Source organism: Onychostoma macrolepis, chromosome 11, assembly GCF_012432095.1.
Source record: "Onychostoma macrolepis isolate SWU-2019 chromosome 11, ASM1243209v1, whole genome shotgun sequence".
Classification (NCBI taxonomy): domain Eukaryota; kingdom Metazoa; phylum Chordata; class Actinopteri; order Cypriniformes; family Cyprinidae; genus Onychostoma; species Onychostoma macrolepis.
The window spans coordinates 8,707,211-8,731,050 of record NC_081165.1 but is presented as its reverse complement, the minus strand read 5'-3'; the positions used below and the strand labels follow the sequence as shown (position 1 = coordinate 8,731,050).

General features: G+C 36.0%; 2 protein-coding genes across 7 annotated transcripts in view; one reads left to right on the top strand and one right to left on the bottom strand.

Moving 5' to 3' along the window:
* The window catches only part of miip (migration and invasion inhibitory protein), a 29,042-nt gene that overhangs the window by 849 nt on the left and 4,353 nt on the right, over window positions 1–23,840 (bottom strand). The window contains exons 2-9 of one of the 3 annotated variants that reach the window (XM_058790520.1): window positions 22,907–23,327; window positions 2,528–2,715; window positions 1,989–2,082; window positions 1,731–1,842; window positions 1,439–1,515; window positions 1,204–1,330; window positions 581–677; window positions 272–403 (exon numbers count right to left, since the gene is read on the bottom strand). In XM_058790520.1, the coding sequence (XP_058646503.1) occupies window positions 272–403; window positions 581–677; window positions 1,204–1,330; window positions 1,439–1,515; window positions 1,731–1,842; window positions 1,989–2,082; window positions 2,528–2,715; window positions 22,907–23,000 (921 nt within the window). In that variant the 5' untranslated portion in view covers window positions 23,001–23,327. Of the gene's footprint in view, window positions 1–271; window positions 404–580; window positions 678–1,203; window positions 1,331–1,438; window positions 1,516–1,730; window positions 1,843–1,988; window positions 2,083–2,527; window positions 2,716–3,638; window positions 4,081–22,906; window positions 23,597–23,840 lie in introns of those variants that run through there. The other 2 variants (XM_058790518.1, XM_058790517.1) reach the window with 2 other exon arrangements.
* Window positions 17,604–23,840, top strand: part of mmel1 (membrane metallo-endopeptidase-like 1) — a 30,894-nt gene continuing 24,657 nt past the window's right edge. The window contains exons 1-6 of one of the 4 annotated variants that reach the window (XM_058790513.1): window positions 17,604–17,764; window positions 20,111–20,275; window positions 21,450–21,512; window positions 21,596–21,757; window positions 21,860–21,940; window positions 22,958–23,053. In XM_058790513.1, coding sequence (XP_058646496.1) covers window positions 20,119–20,275; window positions 21,450–21,512; window positions 21,596–21,757; window positions 21,860–21,940; window positions 22,958–23,053 — 559 coding nt within the window. In that variant the 5' untranslated portion in view covers window positions 17,604–17,764; window positions 20,111–20,118. Of the gene's footprint in view, window positions 17,765–19,668; window positions 20,276–21,449; window positions 21,513–21,595; window positions 21,758–21,859; window positions 21,941–22,957; window positions 23,054–23,840 lie in introns of those variants that run through there. The other 3 variants (XM_058790511.1, XM_058790512.1, XM_058790510.1) reach the window with 3 other exon arrangements.

The window sequence follows — 23,840 nt, the reverse complement described above, 5'->3', positions numbered from 1 at the left end:
TAGATTATTTGTTTGTTTGTTTCAGGGTTTTGTGGGAAAATACATTTTCAGGTTAACTGATACCTGATTTAAAACCACTTTAGCCATTAAAGCAGGTTCATTACAAAACAGACATTAGCAGTAATAAAATACATATTCTAAACTGTACAGATTTCATAAGAAGTGATACTGAAATGCCATCAATAATGAACAAACTGACAACTATAAATATGTAGAAGGGACAATGGGCAACAGTTAAACACCTGGACTGTGTTCCCCTATAATGTCTCACCAGTTCATGGTCAAACCAGGATGAGGCTGACCCTCCCATAGCCGCTGGTTTTGCCATGGAGCCCCGCAGATCCAGACTGCTCATCTGAGAGCCAGAGTTCAGGGTGGGATTGGACCATCCGGACAAGCAGTGCTGCAGAATTCATATTTGCTTGTTTAAGGTTTTGAGAATAACATTAACAAAGCTGTCACACAAATTATTAGTCAATGTGATGATCTTAAAATCCAATATCACCAAAATAATTGGTCTGCTCTATATATTCCACTCAAGAAATCAGTGTTAATGCTGATTTGACTATATGAAACTCACTGAGGGCAAACCCAGGCTGTCAGAGGGATCAAAACTGCAGCGGCGATGGGCTTTGTATTTGTACGCTGGCTGCAGAGTTGAGCGAGGAATACTGACCCTGAAACAAATGCATAGAGATGACTCAAAAACGGTCACTCAATCACAAACCAAATAAAATAAACTAAACAGAGCTAAGATATTGGAAACGGCAATCTTCTGACCTGTAATGTCTATAGATCCTCTGAACTATTTTATATTGGACTGGCATGGCACAGTCTAAAATAAACATTTTGTTTGAAATTACATAAATTACATGAATACAAAAATTTAATTATCTATTTTTTTCTCATGCTCACAGAGGCGGCATTTATTTGATCAAAAATACAGTTAAAAACACTTTAAAAAACTGTTTTCTACTTGAATGTGTTTTGAAATGTAATTTATTTCTGTGACGCAAAACTGAAATTTCAGCATCATTACTCCAGTCTTCAGTATCACATGATCCTTCAGAAATCATTCTAATATGATGATTCACCGCTCACAGTGTGTTTAATGCATCCCCCCCCCCCCCCCAAACTTCTGAAAGGTAATGTATGAATAAGTAGGCATTAACAAAACCGTAATAAACACTTTGACATATGCACCTGATTAAAGCAGGCTCTCTTTCAGTATGAGGGTGTTCAGATTTGGGCATCTTGCACACTGGACAGGCGCCCTGTGCATCCAGCGGAGCCGCAAACAGTCGACTGTTTATTCTGTAGCAGAATGTGCCTGTGGACCAAAGTCAAAGGGAAAATGAAGGGAATTATATGGTACACTCATGACGTAAAAAGCACGCCAAAGCGATGTCACGCCAGCCCAAATCTGCAGATCTCTTACACTGATGCGTGTCTGCAGGTGTCTGTGGCTCTTCACAGCCAAGTGCAGAAGATGCAAGATCAGCAACAGATGGAAATCTGTGGGAAAAAAAGAAAATGTCTTTTGACATCTTGTGATCTTGCGGAATTAAGCATAAGATTCACGAGAAATATAACAAGCAACAGACTCCCGTGTGTTCACCACGGTTAAGGGACATCAAAAGGAGGAACGAAGTTAACCTACATTGCTTTATACAAGAAATCATTATCTACCAGGTTTTATTGTCTAACAAATGACAAAGAAAGAGACCGACCCTGATAACAAGCTGTGGACGCACTCGTCTCGATTGGCCTGACGGAAGTTGCGGAGATCGCTGAAGAACTGCTCCGAATGATCTTCAAGAGAGCTTTCAGCGTCCAGTAGGCCTAAAGAGAAATCAAACGGTAACCTTCAGATTTCCAAAAAGCACCTGGATGGAAACTTGGGTGTATTCCATTTATGCAAATTAAAACAGGAAAAAGCTTCCACTGAGTTGAGATTATTATTTTTTGGCATTATTCAAACAGCCCACCTGCTATCCAATCATAGCCGAGCAAAGGCTGTATGTTTCTCTCTGATATTGCATCCATCTCTAGTCCAGCATTTGTTGAGCTGTCAGACTCTCTCTGCAGTCCCAAGAAGGAAAAAAACACACACACACACACACACATCTGGTACTCTTGAAATGAAAACACTATGGCTAAACCATAGCAGATGGGGATTTCTTTCTGCGTAGGTGCTTTTTCACTTCTTTGGAAATCATTATAAACCATCAGATCTCCACTAAATTTTGTACATTTCATTTCTCTACTGTATACTGGTTACCTGGCGCCATCTAGCAAATATTACTCAAGCTGAGGTCAATTCACACCACACAGACAAACGGCAACAAACAAGTTCACACCTGTCGGCATCTGCTGGTATTGGTTGTTTGTCAGTGAGAATATGACTAAATCCAATGGCCAGCTTCTTTGTTGGTGTTTGTCTGTGTGGTGTGAATTGGCCTTAACAGACGAATAGTCTCCATCAGTTGACTAACGGTCGAGTGCATCACTGTTCTAGTTCACACACCTGGTCACAGGGGGTGCGAGCCGCAGATTTGGGCAGCATCAGTCTCACAGATCTGCTCTGTCCCTTCCAGCGACTGTTCGTGGCGTCTTCCAGTTGTGTGCTGTAGGTGCTCAGTTCTGAGCTTTGGCTGGGTTTGGGTTTATGGTGGTCTGATGTGGGGTCTTCACAATCTCTAGGATGCTGTTCGTCTGAAAATGCAAAGACATTTTATCAGCAAGTATTATTGGTCCAACATATACATTGTCAGTGTTTCATATATTTACAAGGCAACTTATAGAAAATCAACACAGTATATCAAAGACGAAAAGTTCAAGAGCTTTAATTTTTATTTTTTTTTCTCTACATCAGCATCTGTCTTGTTTCTGAGCAAAAAAAAAACCAACAAAAAAAAAACAATGACTATCATACATTTTACCGTGATTTACAGTCCCACTAAAATGTAATTCAACAATAGTTTATATACACCAAAAAAATACTGTCAGGAATATTTAGAGCAAGAATCATTAGATGACATTAAGCATAACAGCGCAGAATCCAAAAATGAATTCTTTGTAATTTTAAGTCTTTTAAGTCTAAGATTTACCCATTTACATTTTTATCCAAAAATTTTTATCCAAAGCTACTTACAAATGAAGACAATGCAAGCAATCAAAATCAACAAAAGAGCAATGATATGCAAGTGCTATAACAAGTCTGAACGTCTCGTTTGTCAGCAAGACGTTTTTAATCATTTAAAACAGAATGTAATTTAGTATGATCACTCTTTCTTTTATATATTTTAATAAGTATGTTGTTTCCCTTTTACATAAATAACGAATATCTGATACACTGAATAACGATGGAACATTATTTCACCCATATTTTGACATTTTATTTTCACAAAAGTTATTTGAAACATTAATTTGGGCACTGTACTTTGTTTATTACGCTTTTATATTTATAAAATCATTTTTATGAATTTAATTTGATGGGACGTCTTGTCTTTGATAGCAAATGTTACGTAATTAATTCAATAGTAGATTATTATACAGTTATAAAGTTGTAAACACCACTTCACTGTGCATTGAACACATTTGCAAAGACCTCGGCGCTTTAATTTGTATATTCTGACCGGATTTTTTGACTGTTTTCGCTGCTGTTTTTGGTGTCGATAGTGAAGCTCCAGCACGCGGCGGCTGCGCTCCGTTTCTCTCCGTTAAAGGCGCTCGATGCGGGCCTCTTTCTCCGTACCCCGAGCTGTGACTTTTGTCCCCCTTATCCGGACACGAGAGTGTCAGCTGACGCAGTTTGTCAGTTTGTTTCTCGAGTTTATCCAGTAAATATTTGTTCTGCTTTCGCAAAGCGTCGATCTGCGTGAACTCAGCCATTCCGTCGCCATAGCAACGAGTTAAACCCCCAGCACGCGGATCAAACTAAACACACAAAACGTGCGTTTACGCCATTCATCTTTGGTAGTTAAATATTGGTTTATTTAAACACGTTGTGTAAATTATGAAAAAAAAGAAAGAACAAAAGACGGTAAACTTCCGCCACGCGAATAAAACGGTCAAAAATCAAACAGTACTCAGACAACTCTGATTGGCTCCGGACATTTCCCACAATGCATCTGTGTGATGACCACTGGGTCTGTTTAAAGGGACAAGCACCTCTTTCTTTCTATCTATCTATCTATTTATCTATCTAAAAATTAATTCGATTGCCGTTCAAAAGGTTTGGTGTTTTTTTAATGGAATCTCTTATGCTCATCAACATCAAGGCTTTATTTATTTGATCAAAAATACAGAAAAAGCAGTAGTATTGTGGAATATTATTCCAATTTCTGATATTACTTTCCTATTTTAATATAGCCTACTTTAAAATGTAATTTATTCCTGTGATCAAAGCTGAATTGTCAGCATCATTAGTCTTCAGTGTCACATGATCCTTCAGAAATCATTCTGATATGCTGATTTATTATCAGTGTTGAAACTGTTGCGCTGCTTAACCTGTGATACTTTTTTCTTTGATTCTTCTAATATATGTCTTTACTATCCCTTTTTATCCATTTAACACATCCTTGCTGAATAAAAGTATTAACTGCTTTAAAAAAATGAAAAAGAAAAAAGTAACTGACCCCAAAATTTTGAATAGTAGTGTATATTTTAACACAAAATTTATATTTTAGAAAAAAACACTGTTCTTTTTAGCTTTTTATTTATCAAAGAATCCTGAAAAAAGTAGCTATCACAGGTCCCAAAAATAGCACAACTGTTTCCAACACTGATTATAAATCAGCATATTAGAATCATTTCTGAAGGAAGCTTTTTAAAATCTATTCAAATAGAAAATAGTTATTTCAAATTGTAATTTTGTTTTCAAATTGTACATTTTTAATGTATTTTTAAGGCTCAGTGAGCATAAAAATCTTCATTAAAAATATTTAAAAATCATAATAGATTTCGAAATGAGTGTGTCTGTGTATAACACAAAACAAAACATTATGATTTAAAACTTCATTAAAACACTTAATTAAAAACATTAATATACAGTGCTGCTGGAAAGTTTGTGAACCCTTTAGAATTTTCTATAGCTATTTCTGCATAAATATGACCCAAAACATAATCAGTGCAGAGGTGATTTCAGCCAGTGCAATGACTATCAATGTCAGTACGTGACATGTTTTATTCAAAGAACAGGGATCTATCAAAGTCAGATCATGTTTCTGGAAGTGAATCATGTCACGAACAAAGGAAATTACTGAGAACCTAGGAAAAAGAGTTGATGTTGCACATCAAGCATTTGCTTTGAGATGCAACTTTGAAAGGCGCTATATAAAATAAAGTTTATTATTATATTATTATAAGAAAATGTTACAAAACCATCTCTAAAGAGTGTGGACTCCACAAATCCACAGTCAGACAGATTGTGTACAAATGGAGGAAATTCAAGACCACTGTTACCTTCCCGAGAAGTGGGCGACCAACAAAGATCGCTCCAAAGCAGAACACGTAATAGTCTGCGAGGGTGCAAAAGTTCCTTAGTATAACTTCTAAGCAACTAAAGGCCTTTCTCACATTGGCTAATGTTAATGTTCATGAGCCCACCGTCAGGAGAACACTGAGCAAGCATGGTGTGCATGGCAGAGCTGCAAGAAGAAAGCCACTGTTCTCCAAAAAGAAAATCGCTTGCTAAAGATCATGTGGACAAGCCAGAGGATAATTGGAGGAAGGTTTAATGGATGGATGAAACCAAAATAGAACTTATTGGTTTAAATGAGAAGCTGTCATGTTCAGAGAAAAGAACACACTGCATTCTTCTCCCAGGCTTGGGCCTGTTTTGCTGCATCTTGGCCCGGACAGCCTGCCATCATTGATGGAACAAGGAATTCTGAATTATAGCAGCAAATTCTAAAGGAAAACTTCAGGACATCTGTTTAAGAACAGAGTCTCAAGACAACCTGAGTCATGCAGCAAGACAACAACCACAAGCACACGAATCATTCTACCAAAGAATGGTTAAAGAAGAGCAAAGTTGATGTTTCGGAACGGCTGAGTCAAAGTCCTGAATCCAATTGAAATGTTGTCATGGAAGGAGCTGAAGCAAGCAGTTCATATGATGAAACCAACCAACAAACAGAGTTTAAGTGGTTCTGCACCAAGGAATGGGCTGAAAGTCCTACATCTTATTGTGCTGATCAGCATTTACAAGAAACTTCACCTTCAGTTACTGCAGCAAAAGCGGGTCACACTGAAAGCAACGCACAGATATGTAACACTGGATCATTTTTCTCAATAAATAAAATATTTTTCTCTCACTTGTTTGATTCGGTTCTCTTTGTCCACTCTCAGGACTTGTATAAAAATCTGATGATATTTTGGGTCATTTTTATAGAAAATTCTAAAGGGTTCACAAACTTTCAAGCAGCACTATATATATATATATATATATATATATATATTATAAATCCACAATCAAAAGAAAATCGCACACCCCGGTACGCTTTAAATCTCTCAAATGAATTGACATTTATGTGTGCATGTGCCCATTCATCTAGCGTTTTGATCCGAGGCGTTCAGCTGGACTGTCTCAGAGCTGTCCGGACATAATGGCAGTAATCAAAGCCCAGCATGTGAGCGCTGCTGAGGAGGACAGTAATGATATGGACGCTGTCCCGCAGCGCAGTGCACACTGCTATCTCTCCATATTCAGAGCACGTATCTAATGTGTTCAGAGGTGTCCAGGCAAGTGTAATGTCATTAGACTGACCACTGCACTGTTGTGTTGCATCCCATTACCGTTAAACAGCGCTGGTCGTGGAGTCGGGTCACCCCTAACGTCCCTATAATTTCTCTTCTCACAGTTTGTGCTGTGGACAATTAATGCGTGCTGCTTGAATACTTCATAGCTCATTAATGAGGGATCGTTTATCACAGCTAAAAGGAAGAAAAACAAACATGTGGACCAGATGTAAATATTGGAATAGGGTCTAAGTAAACAATTTCTTTTAAATGTTGGAGAATTATAGTTGAGCTGTTTAGACGCGCAGAGCAGTCTGTTATTTGGACGTGGATTTGTGTATTACATTTTCCAACAGAGGGCAGTATTTGGCAAATTAAAATTGGGCTATTATGCCAATTGCTAAAAATGTTGATGTGTGATGATAAATATTTAAGAAAAATCTAATTAATATTTTGAGCTGCAAGGTTGTAAAACTGGATTTCTTTAGTCCCGTATTGTAATTATATAAATGACAGGCTGAAATCTTGATTTTCCAACAAAAAGTATATGCAAATATACTGCAATGTAAATATATATATATATATATATATATATATATATATATATATATATATATATATATATATATATATATATATATATAATGTACCTGGAGAACAAAAGCAGTCATAAGTAGCATGGGTATATTTGTAGCAATAGCCAAAATACATTGTATGGGTCAAAATTATCGATTTTTATTTTATGCTAAAAATCATTTGGATATTAAGTAAAGATCATGTGCCATGAAAATATTTTGTCAATTTAATAAATAAATATAAATATATTAAAAAGTAATTTTCGATTAGTAAAATGCATTGCTAATTGTCATTTGGACAGCTTTAAAGGCAATTTTCTAAATATTTAGATTTTTTTGCACCCTCAGATTCCAGATATTCAAATAGTTGTATCTCGGACAAATATATGTATGTGTGTGTGTGTGTGTGTGTGTGTGTGGAAAAGTATATACGGGAAAGTAGTACTTATATTTTTCAGTATACTGCAATATATTCATGGATTATGCATAGCTATATATACTTACACACACACACACACGCACACACACACACACACACAATATATATATATATATATATATATATTGAATATAATACAACATATAAGTAAATATATTATCACTTTTTTTCAGTATATGAAAAGCATTATTCTGTAGCCTGTATTTTCAGTATACATTGAATGATTGAATATATTGATTGTTAATATGTAAGGAAATATATTTTCTTAGAATGCATGCTCACATATTTAAGATGGATTTAAAGGTGAAGCATTTTATTAGAATAAAAGTATATAGCATGAAAATGTGAACTTGTCAGTGTGAAAACCCCTGATAAACAGTGGAGTCAAAGCGATCAGATCAGCCGAGGCGGTTTCTGTAGAACAGGTATCCTGATATTGAACAGGCTGATAAAAGAGCACTTTTGGGTCGATTGTTTCTGCAGTGTGCCAGATAGAGGCTGCATGTTATTAAGATAAGACGGATTAGCTGGGCAGATGAAAAGTCTCGAGCCAAGTGCAGTTGAATATAGCGAGAATGACGAGCTCAGGGCAACGAGGTCTGGTGGAATTATCAAAATCATTTCACTGCTACATAAAACAACAGTAAAGTGACTGTAATGATGCTAAAGAAAAATCCACAACATGTATTTTCTGAAGAGTGGTCAACCTCTACACAAGGGAATTCACGCACTTCCTCGCATTGCCTTGGTAACATGGGCAGTAATAACAGGTTAGCAGGCGCCTAAAGCACAGCATAATTATTTTGTTGTGCATGTGATTAAAAGTGCTACCGCAAGGCACTTTTGGGAAGTGCAGCTTAGTGGTTAAAGATCTTGGCTAATAACCCGAGTGTTGTGGGTTTAGACCCTGAAACCTTGAGCAAAGCACTTTGTTGTACAAGGAAAATTGGAGTCACTTTGGATAAGAAAGGCTCTGCTAAACGGCAAAACCTTTCTCTGAGAAATATTTCACTTTTTTTTACTATGTTTTATAGAATCACAACTGTTCAAAATGCAAGTGAGTTTATTTATTTGTTTGCTTTTTATATAACAGGTGGTTGGAGAGGCTGAAAAATAAGAGGATTTTATTTTTCAATTTTTTTGTGCACCAATAAAATGGATAAAATAGATGAAAATTTTGAAGTTAAACAAAATGCAGCTTTTCACTTCACAACATTAACTGATGGACTGAAGTGGTGTGGATTACTTGTGGGTTGTTGTGATGTTTTTATCAGCTGTTTGGACTCTCATTCTGGCGGCACCCATTCACTGCAGAGGATCCATTGGTGCTCTCCAAATTTGTTCAGATGAAGAAACAAACTCATCTACATCTTGGATGGGCTGAGAGTGTATGGATTTTAAGCAAAATGACATTTTTGTATAAACTATTCCTTTCAGAATGTAAATAGGGTCCATTTTGATTTGATGTTGACTTGGAACATTGTTCTTCAGAGTATTTTGACCACTAAGCTTTGAGACTTAAGCAGTAGGATTAGATTTAAGACCAAGGCTAGTTTATAGGTTTCCTGAGATTATTCATGAGCTAATTGGCCAAACAAAAAGTTATGTTTCGATTACAGGCTGTACTGTGACTGATGGCCTCGCGCCGTCTCCTTGTTTTGCACCTTCTGTTCCTTGTTTGGTGAGTTAAATTCGAGCAGTAAATCTCCTGAAGGGAACACAGCAGTCAATCAGCAGTGAAATGAGTGTGTGGTGTAGGGCAGGTCACCACACCATGACCGAGGCCCATGAATCTGCCAGGAGCTGCTTGCACTAAAGACAGACATCTTCAGCATTCGTGTCGCTCACCTCCAGGATACAATCCCTTATCTTTAACTTAAGCCATCAAGTCTGATTTATTATGATAATTTGACAAATTTGTGCATATGTTCGCCTAATAGGGAAATGCATTTTGATTACGTCAAACAAACAGGCTCATTTGAACATAAATTTGGAGGAAATCATTAAAGGTTTCAAAAGACGGTTTCTGCAATAATGCCATAGAAGAAGCATTTTGGTTTCCCAAAATGTTTTTTTTCTTAGTGTGAAGAACATTTTAATGATCTAACGAACCTTTTTCCACTGTAAAGAACCTTTTGTTCAATGGAAAGCTTCCATGGATGTTAAAGGTTCTATTTGGAACCTGTGTATTTTTAAGAGTGTAAAAAATGCAGATATAAATTGGCACCATAATCTACGTTTTCTTTTCATGAAAATAGGTATAAATATTACGCCAAACAACAACAACAACAACTAATTAGATATCAATCTTCCCCAGCTGATCAATTATATTAAGAATTGCAAACATTTTTTTTCCAAGTTTTATGTGTTTAAATATGAATTAAATATGCACTCATTTGCATACATTTCCAGAGCAGTAATATTAACATTGGTTAAAGTAAGTTTCAAAATTCTTGTTTAATTTTGTTGACATAGAGTTAAATCTCCATAAATCAGTAAATACTGATATATGAACAAACCCTTTTGAAAAAACCTCCAGAATATAGAAATAAAACCATAAAGTTTGGTGTAACTGCTGAAGTGCAAAGACTCATTCTTTAAACCACATATCATAACTGAAATCTACAGATGCAATTAGATAAAGTGCAATAAAATAAACACTTAAAAGTGTATTTTGGATGTCCCCCACTGGTCTGAAACAACACATTATTAAAAACCAAACTGACCAGTGCATGAAAACACAATGTTTTTACCTGCAGTGTCTTGCCTTGCATTAAACTCAAACCACTTTACGGTTGTGAGGTTTACACAAGCACAATTTCTTCAGAAAACATCAAGATCTAGTTTGATTGTTGCCATTTAAAGAGCATTTGCTTGAGTGTTGACCTTAATATATGCTGCTGTGCGGCAGCGATTTCCTAGAACCAAGATGCATGTTTATTAAACGTAAAATCAGCAGAATTTCCAAGCACTATCGTGTGCCATTGCACTTTAATCTTATGCAGCACATTGAACTCTCTTATTAAAATGAAACCTGTCCTGCATATAGGCTTTAATGTGAAGTCGTGAGTTGTAGCTGATCCGTGAACCTGCGGCCTCTAATGTGACACGAAGCAAAGACGAATGCTCTTGGTCTCAGACGTCTGCTTGCACTTATTACTGGCTTCATGGCTTGTCATCTGAATGCTCAGGCACCTGAGAGCAGACTGAGGACTCGGCTCTTCTTAGCGAAACGTGTCTAATTGTGTACCGGTGCAGGGAGAACAAATTCAGTCATTAGAGATTTATTTGCCATGCTGTGTAAGAACGGGGATTGAGTACGCTCAGGTAAATACTTCACTGTCTCAATGATTAGGAACGTAGAAAAACAAGCTTTGAAAGCTTTTTAATTAAGCTGTTAAGGTGGAACTCGTATCTTAAAACAGCAGCTTAGCTAATATTTGCTAAAAGCCCATTATTTAAATGAGCCTTCTACTGATGAACTAATATTTATTGCAATGATATTTTATTCTCTGAGCAGTACCTGGTCTTGTCGTTAATATTACATTATGTTGGGTTTTTTACAATGACAAATGTTGAGATTAATAGTTCAAAAATTAATATTTCACTTTTTTACACAATGATTGCTTTTTATTATTATTTATTTGAGGAAGCCTTGCATTTAGATTTAGACACAATCAGGCTGATGATACATGGGGCATCTTTTTGAGCAATGTTGCGAACGATCTAAAGTATCCAGATAGAAATTTGAAACCAGGCTCAAAAAAAGTTGTCCCATCATATAACATCAGCCTTATGGTGTTTAATGCTAATTATATCAAGTCCCACCCCATAATTTTCTCGTATCAAATGTGTAGTTTTATTTTGAAATACATATTGTCAGTAAAATGGGTTTGTGGCATTGAGTTTAAAGCTGAAATATGTCATTTCTGCGCTATACTGCTGTACTAAAAGGATTACCTAGGATTAGAGTTTGTTCAAATCACAAACCTTAAAGGAATAGTTCACCCAAAATGAAAATTTCAGGCCATCTAAGATGTAGATGAGTTTCTTTCTTCATCATGTCTGGAGAAATTTAACATTGCATCACTTGCTCACCAATGGATCATCTGCAGTGAATGGGTGCCGTCAGAATGAGAGTCCAAATAGCTGATAAAAACATCACAATAATCCACAAGTAATCCACACCACTCCAGTCCATCAGTTAACATTGTGCGAAGCGAAAAGCTGCATGTTTGTAATAAACAAATCCATCACTGAGGCTTTTTAACTTTAACTTGGCCAAAATAGCAGTCAATAATCCGTAATAAAGCTTCCTGGAGTGCTGCTTTGAAACTATTGTATCATAAAGCACTAGATGAATAAAAATGACTTAGCAGGTATAGCAAAACTATGAATAAATCTGACAGGAAAATCTACTTTGCATTCAACAAACTCATCTTGTTTCTATATGTCGAGATCAGCCTGCAGAGCTTCATCATCTTTAATGGACGCCTGTAATTAGCAGCCATTCACCCATGTTCCCTATTGTGAGCGAAAGGTTGTTCTCATTCTATTCTGGTCTCTAGCATTTATCCCTCGACTTGTGTTATGATGGGCTAACTGATATGGACAGCTGGGCAGTTCTGCACCAGTGCTGATCGCTGCCACCGGTGGCTCTCGCTTTCTCTAATATCAGCTAATTACGGTGGTTAATCAGGCTGGTAATGAGTATGGGCACCATGCCATTTCAATCTGACACCAGTGGGAGTGAAGCTCACTTCCCTGCCAAGCTGATGTCAGTTCCTGCCAGCTTCAGTCCACCTGGCCTGTGAATAATGAGAGGCCAGCGGACATTAACCTGTGTGCTCCTCTTCCAGATTTGGACTACCTCTAGTTTAACAGGTGCTGGGAGGTGAAATAAAGACGGCTAATAAATATGAGCTTTGGGATTTTTACTGTTATACTATTAACAAACCACTAACCCCAAGCATTAAACTTTGGCTTGCAACTTGAATTTAGAGCAACTAAACAGCAGCATCAATGTGCTAAACCCACTGAGAACACTTTAGCAACCACATAGCGATCCAGATGCTAAGGTGTTCTTATAGGGGTTTTTAGCACATTGCTAGGTCGATGTAGCCACTTTAGCATCTTAGCAACCACATAAAAATGCTATGAGTTTTGCACAGGGAAATATCGCTCATGTTTTCATGTTTAGTTTATGGTTTCTTCCTGTTTTCTTGTGGTTTTGGTTGCAAAATGTTGTTATCGATATTACATGTCTTATTTTTACATTTTTCACATTTATATATCTGTGTTTGAGTGTAATTAATATATACACAGTAGTCAACCAAAATGCCTGTTACCTCATGTCTTGCCGCCTTGAAGCCACAGCGTGAAATAGAGTCCAGTCAAATGTAATTCGTTTGTGAAATCACCATCAGGTGGAGCAAAGGGAGGCTGACAGCATTGCTCAACAAAGCTGGAATTGTAACATCTTCAATCTTTAATCGCGTCCAAAATGCAACTTCGCGTTTACATACCATGTGTGTGTGTGTGTTGTGCTATTATATTTAAATAGCTACATACACATGCATGTATACATTTAAGAAAATTTTATATTTATATATAATGTATTTATATATAGGCCCTAATATGCACAGCAGCACACACACATATATTATGTAAACATAAACTTTTATTTTGGATGCAGTTAATCGCGTTTAATCATTTGACAGCCCAACTATGAAATAAATTTGTGGTAATAAAGCATTATAACATTTAATCTCGAGTTATTCATCATATAAATGTTTAATGTTCCAGCTATTTGACCACTGTTAGAGTGAAATATTACAGTGGCCGCAGTGCTTGAAGTGTGCTTCCTTTTTACTGTTCAGTATCAGCCAGTATTTAGATTACCTCTTTTAATATTTAGATAACATTTAAAGATGCATTATGCCATAAAATAAAATTATAGAGAAGATGCATTATTTATTATTAATGATATTAACCTAGTTCTAACACATATTTTGACACCATTGTCACAATGTCACAAATGAAAGAATGAATGTCACAATTATTATTACATTTAATAATTGGCTGATGTATTTCAGCAGGTCATGTATACTTCTTCATTATCTGTCCTTTTTTCGACACATCTATTCCTGAATACACAGCCCTGCTCATGACACGCACTAAAATATAATGTCCATAAATTACGAAACTGTTGATCACTTTTTATTAAATCATTCTGTTGTATTAATTAACACTTGTTTAAAGAATAATTAATGATAATAATGAACTAAAACGATGGATTTTGCGATTGATTTGATTTTGTGTATAGTAATATATAGTTATATAGTTTTATGTGTAATTTTATTATATTTTTTATTATGTTTTAGGTAATATACTGTATATATATATACACACATAGTTACAATTAATATATATATATATATACAGTGGGGCAAAAAAGTATTTAGTCAGCCACCAATTGTGCAAGTTCTCCCACTTAAAAAGATGAGAGAGGCCTGTAATTTTCATCATAAGTATACCTCAACTATGAGAGACAAAATGAGAAAAAAAATCCAAAAAAAATCACATTGTAGGATTTTTAAAGAAAATAATTAATTGGTAAATTCCTCGGTAAAATAAGTATTTGGTCACCTACAAACAAGCAAGATTTCTGGCTCTCACAGACCTGTAACTTCTTCTTTAAGAGGCTCCTCTGTCCTCCACTCGTTACCTGTATTAATGGCATCTGTTTGAACTCGTTATCAGTATAAAAGACACCTGTCCACAACCTCAAACAGCCCAACTCCAAACTCCACCATGGCCAAGACCAAAGAGCTGTCAAAGGACACCAGAAACAAAATTGTAGACCTGCACCAGGCTGGGAAGACTGAATCTGCAATAGGTAAGCAGCTTGGTGTGAAGAAATCAACTGTGGGAGCAATTATTAGAAAATGGAAGACATACAAGACCACTGATAATCTCCCTCGATCTGGGGCTCCACGCAAGATCTCACCCGTGGGGTCAAAATGATCACAAGAACTGTGAGCAAAATCCCAGAACCACACGGTGGGACCTAGTGAATGACCTGCAGAGAGCTGGGACCAAAGTAACAAAGGCTACCATCAGTAACACACTGCGCCGCCAGGGACTCAAATCCTGCAGTGCCAGACGTGTCCCCCTGCTTAAGCCAGTACATGTCCGGCCCGTCTGAAGTTTGCTAGAGAGCATTTGGATGATCATATGGTCAGATGAAACCAAAATAGAACTTTTTGGTAAAAACTCAACTTGTCGTGTTTGGAGGAGAAAGAATGCTGAGTTGCATCCAAAGAACACCATACCTACTGTGAAGCATGGGGGTGGAAACATCATGCTTTGGGGCTGTTTTTCTGCAAAGGGACCAGGACGACTGATCCGTGTAAACGAAAGAATGAATGGAGCCATGTATCGGGAGATTTTGAGAGAAAACCTCCTTCTATCAGCAAGGGCATTGAAGATGAAACGTGGCTGGGTCTTTCAGCATGACAATGATCCCAAACACACCGCCCGGGCAACGAAGGAGTGGCTTCGTAAGAAGCATTTCAAGGTCCTGGAGTGGCCTAGCCAGTCTCCAGATCTCAACCCCATCGAAAAGTTGAAAGTCCGTGTTGCCCAGCGACAGCCCCAAAACATTACTGCTCTAGAGGAGATCTGCATGGAGGAATGGGCCAAAATACCAGCAACAGTGTGTGAAAACCTTGTGAAGACTTACAGAAAACGTTTGACCTCTGTCATTGCCAACAAAGGGTATATAACAAAGTATTGAGATGAAATTTTGTTATTGACCAAATACTTATTTTCCACCATAGTTTGCAAATAAATTCTTTAAAAATCCTACAATGTGATTTTCTGGATTTTTTTTTTTTCTCATTTTGTCTCTCATAGTTGAGGTATGATGAAAATTACAGGCCTCTCTCATCTTTTTAAGTGGGAGAACTTGCACAATTGGTGGCTGACTAAATACTTTTTTGCCCCACTGTATATATATACATATACAGTCATGGCCAAAAATATGATCAAAGAAGGCCGTGAAAATTAATCTGCATTGTTAATCCTTTTGATCTTTTATTTTTAAAAAAATCACCAAAATCTAACCTTTCATTGGATAATAAGAATTTAAAATGGGGGAAAATATCATTATGAAATGTTTTTATCAAATACACGTTGGACACAATTATTGGCACCCCTAGAAACTCTTATGAGTAAAATATCTCTGAAGTGTATTCCCATTCATATTCACAATTTTGAGCACTCCAGGGTGATTATGAACAGGAAATTATCCAGCCATGGCTTCCTGTTTCACAGAAATATAAATAGGAGGGAAAACAAAGCCCAAATTCCCTTAATCATCGATCACAATGACAAAAACCAAAGAATATATTTCTGATGTGCAGCAAAAGATAATTGAGCTCCACAAATTAGTGAAGTGGCTTTAAGAAAAGAGCTAGAGCAGTGAAAATTCCCATTTCCACCATCAGGGCAATAATTAAGAATTTCCAATCAACATAAAATGTTACGAAACTGCCTGGAAGAGGACGTGTGTCTATACCGTCCTAATGCACGGTGAGAAGGAGAGTTTGAGTGGCTAAAGACTCTCCAAGGACCACAGCTGGAGAATTGCAGAAAATAGTTGAGTCTCGGGGTCAGAAAACAGCACCTACATCACCACATGTTGTTCGGGAGGGTTTCAAGAAAAATTCTCCTCGCTCATCCAAAAACAAACTCCAGCATATTCAGTTATCAGACACGACTGGAACTTCAAATGGGACTCTCTTCTATGGTCAGATGAAACTAAAAAATGAGCTTTTTAGCAGCAAACACTCAAGATGGGTTTGGTGAACACAGGGATACCCCATGTGTACAATGAAGTATACTACTGTATTTTTTAATGTTGTGGGCCTATATTTCTGCTGGAGGTCCTGGACATCTTGTTTAGACACATGGCATCATGGATTCTATCAAATACCAACAGATAAAAAATCAATAAGTGACTGACTCTGTTAGAAATCTTATAATGGGCCATGTTTGGATCTTCCAACCGTACAATAATCCAAACACAAACCTCAAAAACAACACAAAAATGGGTCACTGAGCACAAAACCAAGCTTCTGCTGGCCATTCCAGTCCTCTGACCTGAACCCTGTAGAAAATGAGTGGTGAACAGAAGAGAAGAAGCACCAACATGGAGCTGGGAATCTAAAGGGTCTGGAGTGATTCTGGATGAAGGAATGGTCTCTGATCTCTTGTCAGGTGTTCTCTAACCTCATCAGGCATTATAGGAGAAAATTTAGAGCTGTTAAACTGGCAAATGGAGGTTTCAAAAAGTATTGAATAAAAGGGTGCCGTTAATTGTGGCCAATGTGTATTAGAGAAAGACATTTATTTCATAATGATATTTACCCCCATTTTAAATTCTTATTATCCAATGAAAGGTTAGATTTTTGTGATTTTTAAAAATCAAAAGGATTAATGCAGATTAATTTTCACAGCCTTCTTTGATCATATTTTTGGCCATGACTGTATATATATATATATATATATATATGTGTATATATATATATATATGTATATATATATATATATATATATATATAAATCGAAAAATATAATTGTTAATTGAATATGTAATTTTATAGGACATATATATTTTATATAAATATTTATTGACACCATCCATCTGTCCCTCTTCCAAAGCCCCTCTTGATTTCTCCTCATACCACCAGCATTAGGCACAAATAGCATCTCGATCGCTCCTCCTCCTTTACATCCCTCCCTCTCTCTTCCTCTTTTCTGCATCTCCCTCACTAAGTCAGTCAGTCAGAGGAACATCAGCACAGACAGCCGCTCCGACATCCAGCTGTCCGGACGCTGATTCATTTCACCACACACCAGCTCTGGGTGCAAACTCAGAAGGGGTGTTTGGGAAATTGAAAGGCGTCCTACCTGGGCCAACAAGGACTCCATCATCAGAGAGGTACGGCTTCACATATTCTACAGTATAAGGGTGTTTTGTGTTGGAATAGTTCCTCAGTTTACAGGTGGAGTTATGTGCTGTTTCTAGACATGGATGCAAACAGCTGGACTTTTTAATGAATACTTCTCCATTGAGTTTGCACATCACTTATTCTTGTTGTAAGTGATTTAGAGTAATGCAGCTTCTTGTCTGTTGCTTTCTCGACTAGATCGTTTGATCCAAGGAAATCACTGCATGTGACTCTGTTATAAGCTATCATTTTCTCTCTAAGAGAAAGAAGCGTCTAATTTTCTTAATGCATACATGCAAATGAACTGTACTTATAGGAGTCAGTGGTTTGGAGAGGTACTGGTCTACATGAAAATGATAAATGAAAATAGCATGCATTCATGAAATTTAAACTATTTAAAACAGCTTTAAACAGTTTATTATGAATAAATGTGAAGAATATTTGCACTGGACCTTATTATGTGAAATTATGTGGTTTGGTTGATGTGGGAAACACAATTTATTGATATGGGCAGATACATAATATTTGGGAGGGAAAATATGTACGTATAATACTATATAAATATGTTTCATAGTATCAAAAATATGAAGAAAAATACCCTAAACATATTATATAGTAGTTTAATGCAAATAGTAGTTTAACTGCATGTCTCTAATAATGATTTAGTGCGTACACACTGTCAATTTCTGTGTATTCATTAATATGATTAATACAAATCCAAAGCAAACATATTATTCTTGCCTTCTGCACACTATAGCTGACAGCTATAGTGTGTCATAAAAAACTCAATATAAAAGCTATTCATTTCTAGATGAGCCTGTTTTCTATGATTATTGTTTTGCCTTCAGACATCAAATGAGTCAGGAAATTAAACATTTTTTCAGGAAATTTATCAGCACTTTCCAGCTTCCAAGACAGAAAAAGTGCTGACGCCAATATGAGGCAAAACACCATTTCTGAAATCCGTCAGGTTTCCACAGATTAAATATGTTTTATGATGCGATGGTGTAGAGACACCTCGAGATATGCTTCATATGCAGCCTTGTCTGGATTTAACCATCATTAAAAACTGAACAAGAACAAAGCTGTTGCTCTTTCTGAGTGCATTAAATGAGTGCATTAACTACATTAACTTTTTCTATCGGCTACATTAACTGCCTCATGTGTTAGTTGCCTAATATGTTCAAGTCGATATGAAATCAAATGGTCCTATTTACTTTCTTAATAGGAATTCTTAGCCCGGTTGTTAACATTCATCACTGCAGGCCATTCAACAGAATGAAAAGCGCTCGCTCCACCCTTTTAGCCTGTCACGTGCAGCGTGATTCACGTTTGCATAATTCTGATGTAGCCTATAAAGACTGCTATGGAAGACAGTTTCCGCCCACGGGACCCTAAAAATAAACAAACAAATTAATTAATTAATAAAAAGAAAGAAAGACAGAAATTAAACAAATAAATAATTGAAAAAGGTAATTGCGACATTTTAACTCAGGATTCGGGCATTTTTCTTGCAATTCTGAGAGAGAGAGAGAGAGAGAGAGTTACAAACACCGACTTTTATTCTCAGAATTCCGAGTTTACTATTATTGTTGTTGTAGTTATTATTATTAATATTACTATTTCTACGACAGAATAAAAAATAAAAAGGAAATTACGACTTTTTATCTCAAAACTCTTAGGCTTACATTTTTTTATATCACAATTGGGAATTTTCTTCTTACAATTTATTGTAGATTTTTTTTCCACCTCAGAATTGCGCGAAAAGAAAGAGAGAAAAAGGTCGTAAATGTGAGGGAAAAAAAGTTAAAAAAAAAAAAAAAAAAATTATCCTGTGGCGGGAACGGCCTTCCATATATGGGCAAGCAAATCAATCAACGTATTAATAGGCCTAATTAAGTCCCGCCCCCTTTTCATATTGAATTTGTCGTTTTGTTTAGAAGTAGCATAGACTACACACTACACATCGTTATGCTTTCAAGATAAATGGGATTTTAATGATAATTCGCGTTGATTTTAAAGGTGAAAAGTGTCATTTATTCGACTTCTAGACTCGTCTGTATAAGTGCAATGTTTTTTTAAGAAAATGTCATGGTAGGTTAATTTATTCGTCAAACTACGTATTTCGGGACACTTTGGAACATTGTTTGAAAAGTGTAAACATAACTCTTTTATTCAGTAGCTACGTTAAAAAAAAAATCAATGTTTTTGAGGCAAAAGTCGAAAACAGGATGCACTGATGCTCCACCTGTGGCTCTCTGTGCTCACGCGCGTTCATGCACAATTACGCGCGCACTCGTCTCTCTCCACCAACACTTCAATAGTCTGTCCCACAGCTCCAAGAATGGGAAAATCAGAGAGCCAAATGGATATCATGGAGAAAAGCACTAAACCGAGGAAGCATCGCTGGACTGTAGTGGAGATCGGGCTGTCTGTCATTGTGCTTCTGATGAGCTGCGCTCTGGCTGGACTCATAGTGCTCTACACTTCAGCTCTGAGAGGTGGGAATTTCTGCTGCATACAAACCCCCAAAAGACACAAACATGTTCAAGATCTTTGTAATGCATTAAGAAATAACTTGCATTCATTTATTTATAGCCCACGTGGTGCAGCTTGTGCAGCCTTTCTGTTATAGAAGTCTCTAGAAAACCAGAAAAAAATTAAAAGAATATTAATTAATTAATATACTTATATAAAATTGTATATGTGTATGTTTGCATATTATAATTCAGAATGTTATACAATTCATTAATATTTATTGTAAAGTTAAAATAAATATTAATGAATTACATAAAATTCTGAAGTTTAATCCATATATAAAAATATTTTAATATTTATAAACTAGTTTAATTATTTCTAATTAGTGTGTAATATTATTAAATTTTTAAAATTGTTTAAAATGGATATTAATTAATTATACAAAATAAATCATGAATATTAGTATTAAAAATAAAATAATGAATATTGGTATTATATTATGTTTATATATGTTTGATAATGATTACATATTTTATTTATTCGGAATTAAAGTGTATAGAGTAGTTATCATAAAATGATATCTCATATATTTGCACATGAATTTAAAATATTTAAAACATATTACCCACAAGAATCATCTGATGTATCAAAAGGTTCTCATTGAACACATATTTGATTATATTCTGTAAGCTCTTGCATTTTCCTCTGTATTTCAGAGCGTTTTAACATAAATGAATCTTCAAAAGGTACAGTACGCTGTGAAGTTGTTCATAAATAATCACAGTTTGTGTAGTTTGCCATATTTTATCCACATCGTTCATTTCATTCTGCTGCTTTTCATCTTTTTGAGTTTTTCCTGCCATAAATCCTATAATCACTACATATTCTGTACAACATCATATTGCTGCACATGGTATACATTGTATAGTTCATATACATTACACGAATGCAATGTGTCATGTCATGTGCTTTTAGCAATTCAAACCAACCCATGTCATGTTTGCAAAATGTGCCTGTTTTGATGGATAAGAGAAAGATATAAGACACCATTGTTTCAATAAATTGCATTATATTATTTGCAGTTTTCCACTGTTAAGCTGAAGCAATAAGCTCTCATGTGCAATTTGAGTGGATTATGTCACATGATCCCAGCCCTGTTTCAGTCAGATATTAACCTCATGCATGTTGTCTCAACAGGGCTGAAATATCGATCAAATGCTGACAGCAATGTCTGTACAACCCCACAGTGTGTCACTGCCGGTAAGAACAAATGTCTGAGAGCGTGCATCTTACACCACCTCAAAACTTCCAGATCTGAAATGATTTGTTTTTCAATGACACAGCGGCCCGACTGCTCCAGAACATGGACCCCAGCGTGGAGCCGTGCCAGAACTTCTATCAGTACGCCTGCGGAGGCTGGATAGAGCGTCACGTCATTCCCGAAACCAGCTCACTTCACAGTGTATTCAATATCCTGAGAGATGAGTTGGAGATTGTACTCAAGGGTCAGTTACATCAACTTCACGCAACCACCATGAGTATTATGGGTTTGTGTAGGTTTCTTTTAAACATTGTTATCTGGCTGGTGCTTATTCATTATCGCACAGGAGTTCTGGAGATGGAAAATAAGGACGACAGAGAGGCCTTCAAGAAAGCCAAAACTCTCTACAGCTCATGCATGAATGAGAGTGAGTAAACAATACTGTCATCTACATATACTCTATTATATTGCTGATGTTATGATTTACCATTACAATGGTGTAGGATTCACTTTGAAACAATTTTCACTGAGAAATTTCCTGTAAATATCACACATAATTATAAAGAAATGGCAAGTAACACTGAATTAAACATGAAATTTGTTAATAGAAAGACTGAGACCGTGTATAATATGCAAGTATACTATTGATCGACTTTCATGACATTCTCAAGATTCAAAGATTTTTGATTCTGCTACAACTTGGCTATGCTTCCAAAAGTTCAACTTTTTGAATTAAACGTATAATGTTATAATTTAACTCGAAGCTGATTACTGAAGCTGATAACTAAAACTATTATTTAATTCATTATTATTTAATTATATAAATATACTTGTATAAGTGCTGATTAATTATATTTAATTATTCAGAATTGCATGCAATTCATTAATATTTATTTGAAATGTAAAATAAATAATGGATTACATGCATTCAGTTTCAATACATAGGCCTATATGAAAATTTTAATATTTATAAAATATTTTATTTCTAATTAGTGTAATTATATTTAAAATGAATATGAATGAATTATACAAAAATAATTAATATTAGTATTAATATTAATATTATTTAATAGTAGTATTAATAGTACATTGAAACTAAACTACAACTTATTTAATTTTGTTAACTGAAATAAAGCTGAAATGAAATACATTATTAATATTAGATAAACTAGTGCGAGTTGAAGCACTAAAATTAGTAACTGAAAATAACTACAATTTAAACAAAAAAAAGAAACTTGAATAGTAATTAAAAACAAACACACAATTACTAAAAATGACAAAAGAACATAACGATGAAAATAAACTGAAATTATAAAAGCGAATTAAATATATGAATACAACTGTAATAAATAAATAATAATTTAATACTTTACTGAAAATGAAGGTCACCTACTAATTTTCCGTTTCGCTCTATGTATTCCCGTCTCTCTGCTTCCCCCTGCAGTTCTGATCGAGCAGCGCGACTCGCAGCCTCTCCTCAGGCTCATTGACAGTATCGGCGACTGGCCCGTGGCCTCTGAGGTCTGGAACAGCACATCAGGTACTGGAGATAGCAGCAGTCCTCTCTAATTCACTCTCACAGAGAATGGCAGCATCTTGGGCTTATCTAAATGGGATAAATGCAATCGCTCCAGCCGTGCTGTCGCTGGGTGTTGATAAGGAGCTAGACTGATGGAAAAGTCCAGTGGTTTGACAGAGCGGTAGCCATCCTGCTCATCTGTCATGTGTAGGGGGAGATAGAGCCGTGTCGAGGAGGGTGAGAGGATAAGAGAGCCACCCACTGTGATGATTGGCACTGCGGCTCATTATAGGCCCTGAGAGAGAGCGCAGAATAATTAAACAAAATAGAAGAGCGCTGAAATACAATCCACATATCCAGACATCAGCCTAGACATACACCTAACTGATTTATGTGACTGATTTTAGCAATGAACAGGTAATAATTCTGGTTGCGATGAAATTGGAGACAGTTATCCATAAAACCTATCTATTGGTATCTGTCTTATTATGCAAACAACAGGCCGTTTTGATTTCATGGGTAATTTGTATGATTTACAATTAGTGGTTCTTCCCAGAATTTTGAATAAAAAGCAAAATTTAACCACTCATGATATGCAATGCTCTTATTTTGCATAACCTGTGCTTCTTAAAGTCAACCAAACAGCTTTCGCAACCCATTTGACTTCTGTAATGTAATGCGATTCTGGGTGAAGGAGAATATTCAACAAGAAAAACATAAGATCTGATTTTATCCATTGGGAATGAATTGGATCATGATATGGAGAGTGGAGCCAAGTAAAGTAAATTCAGAGAAAACTATCAAGTAA